This window comes from Triturus cristatus, chromosome 6 (assembly GCF_964204655.1).
Source record: "Triturus cristatus chromosome 6, aTriCri1.1, whole genome shotgun sequence".
Taxonomy (NCBI): domain Eukaryota; kingdom Metazoa; phylum Chordata; class Amphibia; order Caudata; family Salamandridae; genus Triturus; species Triturus cristatus.
The window spans coordinates 1872632063-1872639412 of record NC_140589.1 but is presented as its reverse complement, the minus strand read 5'-3'; the positions used below and the strand labels follow the sequence as shown (position 1 = coordinate 1872639412).

The 7350-nt window shown below is 47.4% G+C and overlaps 1 protein-coding gene across 1 annotated transcript in view; it reads left to right on the top strand.

The window, feature by feature from the left end:
• The first annotated feature begins 1827 nt into the window (after positions 1-1827).
• The window catches only part of LOC146822249 (uncharacterized), a 52777-nt gene continuing 47254 nt past the window's right edge, over positions 1828-7350 (top strand). The window contains exon 1 of the mRNA XM_085609444.1: positions 1828-1894. Within this exon, the coding sequence (XP_085465570.1) occupies positions 1850-1894 (45 nt within the window). The 5' untranslated portion in view covers positions 1828-1849. The remainder of the gene's footprint in view (positions 1895-7350) is intronic.

The window sequence follows — 7350 nt, the reverse complement described above, 5'->3', positions numbered from 1 at the left end:
TGGGTGTTAGTCCCATATACTTCGTGTTTAGGGGGTGTTAGTCCCATCTAGCTAGTGGTTAATGGGTGTTAGTCCCATATACTTCGTGTTTAGGGGGTGTTAGTCCCACCTAGGTGATTGGTAATGGGTGTTAGTCCCATATACTTCGTGTTTAGGGGGTGTTAGTCCCACCTAGGTTATTGTTAATGGGTGTTAGTCCCATATACTTAGAGTTTAGGGGGTCTTAGTCCCATTTTAGTGATGGGTAAGTTTCACCCATTGTGTTTTTGTTTGGGAGTGATTCTTCCTGTATGTTTCTACAATTTCTAGAGTATTTTTTTGTCGTTCTCTATTGTGATTCTGTGTTTTCTTTCATATGTATCTTTTGTGGTGTCTTTCCAATCTCCGGTTGGTTGTTTAACGCTCTTTTTGTGTCTTATTAAAGGAGGAGGTTGGTGATAGGGTTTGACTTTAACGTGTTTTTTAGTGTCTTATTATAAGAGGAGGATGGTGATAGTTCATTCTTATTTTTCATCTTTTTCTTATCCTGTTTCTTCCGTTTTATAGTCTGGTTCCCTTTTGTGGTATAGTTTATTCAGCTTTCCCTTGGGTTTAGGACTATTTATTTCTTGTTTATATTTTGTGTTTAGTTGCTTTGTATTTTTAGTATTGTGTGTTCTATTGTCAATTGTAAAGAAGGGAGATATTGTAGTTTCCTCATGTAAGGTTATTACTGTTCTCCTATATCTTATAACTAGCTGCTCAGCCAGTGTGAGAGTTCCATGTGGAATGTTGACGTGACTGGAATGTTGGTGTGGTGTGAGACAGTTAGGAGAGGATGGGCTGAGCAGCTACCAGGTTGCTCCTGGTGGGGCTATACTATGGACTTTACTATCTTAATAAATAACCTAAAGATATATACTGGCTACGTCTGCTGTGTCACATCATCCTATGGAACCAGGTCACTTCACTTCCTTTTTACAAGCTCCTAGAATCTGTTCAGTCATGCAACTGAACGTAATTGAAAGAATTGTAAAGTCAACAAAGGAGGCCCTGCTTGGGGCGTGAGTGAGCTGTTACCACTGAATGTTTATGTTCTAGTGCATAGGAAAAGCAATATTTTTTACAAGTTTCCTCTAGTGGTTTTTTTTTTTTTGCATATTTATATAGCGCGAACTCGACCCGAAGGTATTGGAGCGCTTTACATGAGCACCGTATTTACATTACACATTCAGGCATGGGGGGGGATTAAGTGATTTTCCCAGAATCACAGGATGTGGACGCGACCCAGAGGCTCGAGCCTTGGTTTCCAGCACCATAGTAGGCAGTTTAGTCGACGGACCACATCCTCTCCCCTCAACTGCCCTCGAGGTTCGGCAGCCCGAAGATAGTGCGGATGAGGTTGGAGGGCTCCACCGCAGACAGCTCAAGGGCCGGAGCCACCTTCCTACCCATGAGGCTCCTCTTTTCACTCCATCCCGCAGACCCGCTCCGCCCCCACACCCTGTCTCGCCTCCCCTTCCCTCCCTCTGTATCTTTTCCATTCTCCGCCCGCACGTTGACGCCCGAGCCCCGTGTCCCCTCCCCCTGTATCTCTCCCCTTCTCCCTCTCGCAGGGCCGCTGCGCCCGCACACTGTCGCCTCAGCCCAGTCTGAACCGGACTTAGTGGAAGATTCCTGCTCGGTTGCAACTCACTAACCTAGTTCTAGGTACTTCCGGCCTAAGACCCGCCCACCCCTCAAATCAACGCATCCAGTGACCGTGGCTCGCCAGTTGTTCGGTCGACCAATCCGAGAGCGGCAGGGACAGAGCACTGCGCATGCGCGAACCCTGAGTTCTACACGTCCCGCCCATGTGTAAATTCCTGTGATGGGAATGAAGCCTGCAATGAGAGCCGAGGGGTGGAGAGAGCAGGTGAGGCCGGGGAGGGGCCTGGGGTGAAGGGCCGGGACGGGGCTCCTGGGAGCGGCGCTCAGAGCGTCAGATACCATAGTAGATCAGATAGCCTCACCACGGGACAGCCACATCCCGCATGGTGACGGCCACTGCGACCTACAAGCATACGCGCCCATTGGAGCACATTATAAGGGCGAGCAGAGCCACAGGTCAGGCTGGGCTGAGAGCCCGTGCACGAGTCTAGCTCTACAAATGTTTGCCATTAAATTATACAACAGACATCACGTCAGATATGATACAGTCTTCAAAATACAACAGCATTGACAATGGCAATAGGCCTGCATTTAAAGAAATGTATTGTAATGAGAAGCGTTACAAGTAAAGAGCATGGCAATGAATATAGTAATATATATAAAAACAAATATATATATATATATATATAAAAAACATTTTTTCCAACTCTCTTCATCTCAGATGCAAGAGTCACATAAAAGTAGAGACGGGCTGCGACTCAGTTCAAGTCGTTGACCTGTGACCAATGAGCTCCGAAAAGCGTGGGGTGTTTTTACCGCTTAAAATAAACAAAACAAGGTGGAAAGAATTGAGGTGCAGCCAGTCTCTTCTTTTATGTGACTCCGTGAGGGTATCCAGGCCCTATGCACAGGGAGATTAAGTGATTTGCACAGAATCGAACTAAGATCCCCAGCCCTGAAATCAGCAGCTCTGGCCGTTAAGCCACACCCTCCCCAATAATTGTAATTTATATAGCTCTTACTACCTCTGACGAGGCATCGAAGCGCTTTTCGGCGAGTAACGCACTACTCCAGAACCCAAAAGGATTAGTGTTGAATTCGTATAGCGAAGTATGAATTAATTTGAGTAGTGGACATGTGAGTCTTAGTTGGGTTGAAAATGATAATAGAGGAATAGAAGAGGGAGAGTCTAGAAAGGGTTTATTGGGAAAGCATAGTAGTTAGTAGGTCCTAGTAGTAAAATGAGGTCACAGATTAGTCTAATGAGGGATACATGAGTGACGAATTTAAGAAAGGGTTGTTTTTGAGATCTTAGCAGTAAAATTAGGATTGGGGTGATACAAGGAAGGATAGAAGAAAGAAGAATCTCAACTGTGGATTATGTACTTTTGTAAACCTAATCGCTCCAACTTTAGTATGAATGTGTAATTTTCAGTAAATTTATGCTCTGTAAATATGTAACCATGATGTCTGATCCTATATACTTTGCTCTATTGTTAAGTGCTCAGACACCTCTGGGTAAAGTAGGCACAATATAAAAACGCATACATAAATAAATTGGAGCTCACAATAGCAGAATGGGTTATTTTGGAGATCCTAGTAGTAGAATGAAGTTTGGTATTAGTCACAGAGTGGAGGTAGAGGATATACTGAGAGGTTTAGGGTGAAATATTGGGTAGTGCATTGGAGAGGTGCACATTTTTTATATGACGAGTAGGAGTAAAGTAATAAGTAACATGCACTAAGATCTTATAATGATCATGAATCCTTAACCTCGCATGTAAGCCAGAGAAATGTGTCTGTGCGATAACTAAGGTTCAATTTCTGAGGAAGGTCTTTCCATGGATCCACGTAAGAGTACAGCTGCAACAAATCGTCTGGTTTCTACTCCTATGGAAATCTAATGTTTCCTTGGCTTTGTCAGTTTTTATGAGCAATTTATAAAGAGTTTTTTTTCTTCAGTGGACTGTGCCAATTACTAGATTCTTTGGATTCTAATGCTTTTTTTATGCTGAAGGAAGCTTTTGTTACAGCTTCAGTTTTTCATCATTCTGATCTATTTCTTCCTTTTATAGTAGAAACTGATGCTTCTGATTGGCCATTGGAGCAGTTCTTTTACAGAAATAGAAAGATGACAAATTAGAACATCCAGTCTTTTTCTACGTTCATTCTTTCACTAGCTGTGATGTCAATTTTTCTATTCTAGAGCAGGAGTTGCTTACTAATAAGAAGTCTTTACAGAGTGGTGAAATTTGTTAATGGAGACCAGACATCGAGTAGATTATGTACTGGTCGTAGAAATCAGCATTCCATTAAAAATATAGAATATGCAATGTCGGCGTCGCAGGCGTAATAGATGGGCTTACTTCTTTTCCCAATTTGACGTTCATGTAGCTTACATTACTTGGTCTCAAAATATTCTAGCTAATGCACCATCAAGGCGCTATCGTGACACAAATCATCAAGAGCAAGCGCCAGTACAGATTATTTCACTCCACTGTTTAGGTCTCGCATGAGCCAGCACTTGCGCTGCTCTGGCGAGATTTTTAGTAAGTGGGCTTCAAAAAGCCGACCACAGCTTTTTGTGTGACCTAAAGCGTGCCTTTACGTGCAGAGGCGCCATCTGGCTTTCCTCTCTCGTCCTGGCTCATTAACACACCACTCGCCAGACGTGCCTCCTTTTTCATTGAATGTTCTTGCGCCGTTTTTTGCTTGCCCGCAGACTCCCTCGGCTTCTTTTGCTGGTCACTTTTTTTTTTTCTTCCTGCGCTTTATCTTTAACAATGGAGGACGCGTGCCTTTCTATTGTTCTGCTCTGCTCACCAAACTCATACTTTTAAAACAATTATGTTTTATTTTTTTTGCAGTGCGCCGCGTTTTATCTTCAAGTATACTGGCTGCACCTTTCTAATGTTTAACACAGCGCAGCTCGTACACCTCTGCTTAAAAACACACATACACTCCCGGCAACTAATACTTATGAGTGGAGCTGACTTGCTCTGAAACCCTCCACCCATGTCGCTTTCTAAATCCTGCCCCCCGCAGCTAATAACCATTGGTGGAGCTGACTCACTATTCAGCACTCCACCCATGTCGCTTTCTAAATCCTGCCTCCCCCTGCTGTTCCCGGCAACTAATAATCGTGTGTGGAGCTGACTCGCTCTGCAGCACTCCACCCGTGTCACTTTCTAAATCCTGCCCCAGCAGCTAATAGTCGGCGGAGTTGACTCGCTCTGCAGCACTCCACCGTGTCGCTTTGTAAATCCTGTTCCCCGTCCCTCACCTGCCTCAAACTCCTGTAATTTAGCTCCTTATTGTTTATTACATCACGCTGACACAATAGGACAATATACACAATACGTTGCTTTTCATAGATCACTTTCTCCCATTCGTTACCCCAGAGGAGAATCTCATTAATTTCTTCTGCATACATGGAAGTGTTGGTCTATTCACCATCTTTCAAAGTATTTCGATTTATTTATTGTTTCGCGCAGAAATGTAACCTATATATTGTCCATCATCGTTTTATTACCACGTTATTTTCAAATATCGAACTCCATACCCTTCTGGTGCTCTAACAAACCCATTGCCAGGTTTGTTTTTTTAGACCACTTGCTGTCCACAACACTCACATTTATCACTTAATTCTTGATTACGTTCTGTGACCACCCTGTAGTTCATCTTACGTTATTGCTACCTGCCTTGTTTTTTCCCTTTATAAAGTAGCATTCAACTTGTTGCCATCCTTGGTGCTTTTGTTTCCTTTTCTGTCCTCATAGTTGCCCTCCCCATATTATTTTGCCTCCCATATGCAGATTATTTTACATCCTCATCACTCCATCTTGACAGCACCACCACAGCATCACTCAGCACCACCACAGCATCACTCAGCATCACCACAGCATCGCTCAGGGCCACCACAGCATCACTCAGGACCACCACAGCATCACTCAGCGCCACCACAGCATCACTCAGCGCCACCACAGCATCACTCAGCGCCACCACAGCATCACTCAGCGCCACCACAGCATCACTCAGCGCCACCACAGCATCACTCAGCGCCACCACAGCATCACTCGGCACCACCACAGCATCACTCGGCACCACCACAGCATCACTCAGCACTACCACAGCATCACTCAGGGCCACCACAGCATCACTCAGCACCACCACAGCATCACTCAGCACCACCACAGCATCACTCGGCACCACCACAGCATCACTCGGCACCACCACAGCATCACTCAGCACCACCACAGCATCACTCAGGGCCACCACAGCATCACTCAGCAGCACAACAGCATCACTCAGGGCCACCACAGCATCACTCAGCGCCACAACAATATCACTCAGCGCTACCACAGCATCACTCAGCGCCACCACAGCATCACTCAGCACCACCACAGCATCACTCAGCACCACCACAGCATCACTCAGCTCCACCACAGCATCGCTCAGCGCCACCACAGCATCGCTCAGCGCCACCACAGCATCACTCAGCGCCACCACAGCATCACTCAGCGCCACCACAGCATCACTCAGCGCCACCACAGCATCACTCAGTGCCACCACAGCATCACTCAGCGCCACCACAGCATCACTCAGCGCCACCACAGCATCACTCAGCGCCACCACAGCATCACTCAGCGCCACCACAGCATCACTCAGCGCCACCACAGCATCACTCAGCGCCACCACAGCATCACTCAGCGCCACCACAGCATCACTCACGGCCACCACAGCATCACTCACGGCCACCACAGCATCACTCAGTGCAACCACAGCTTCACTCAGTGCCACAACAGTATCATTCAACACCACCACGGCATCACTCAGCAGCACCACAGCATCACTCAGCGCCACCACAGCCTCACTCAGCGCCACCACAACATCACTCAGCACCACCACAGCATCACTCGGCACCACCACAGCATCACTCGGCACCACCACAGCATCACTCAGCACCACCACAGCATCACTCAGCACCACCACAGCATCACTCAGGGCCACCACAGCATCACTCAGGGCCACCACAGCATCACTCAGGGCCACCACAGCATCACTCAGCGCCACAACAATATCACTGAGCACCACCACAGAATCACTCAGCACCACCACAGCATCACTCAGCACCACCACAGCATCACTCAGGGTCACCACAGCATCACTCAGGGCCACCACAGCATCTCTGAGCGCCACCACAGCATCACTGAGCACCACCACAGAATCACTCAGCACCACCACAGCATCACTCAGCACCACCACAGCATCACTCAGGGTCACCACAGCATCACTCAGGGCCACCACAGCATCACTCAGGGCCACCACAGCATCACTCAGGGCCACCACAGCATCACTCAGGGCCACCACAACATCACTTAGCGCCACAACAATATCACTCAGCGCCACCACAGCATCACTCAGCACCACCACAGCATCACTCAGGGCCACCACAGCATCACTCAGGGCCACCACAGCATCACTCAGCACCACCACAGCATCACTCAGGGCCACCACAGCATCACTCAGCGCCACAACAATATCACTCAGCGCCACCACAGCATCATTGAGCACCACCACAGAATCACTGAGCACCACCACAGCATCACTCAGCACCACCACAGCATCACTCAGCACCACCACAGCATCACTCAGGGCCACCACAGCATCACTCAGGGCCACCACAGCATCACTCAGGGCCACCACAGCATCACTCAGGGC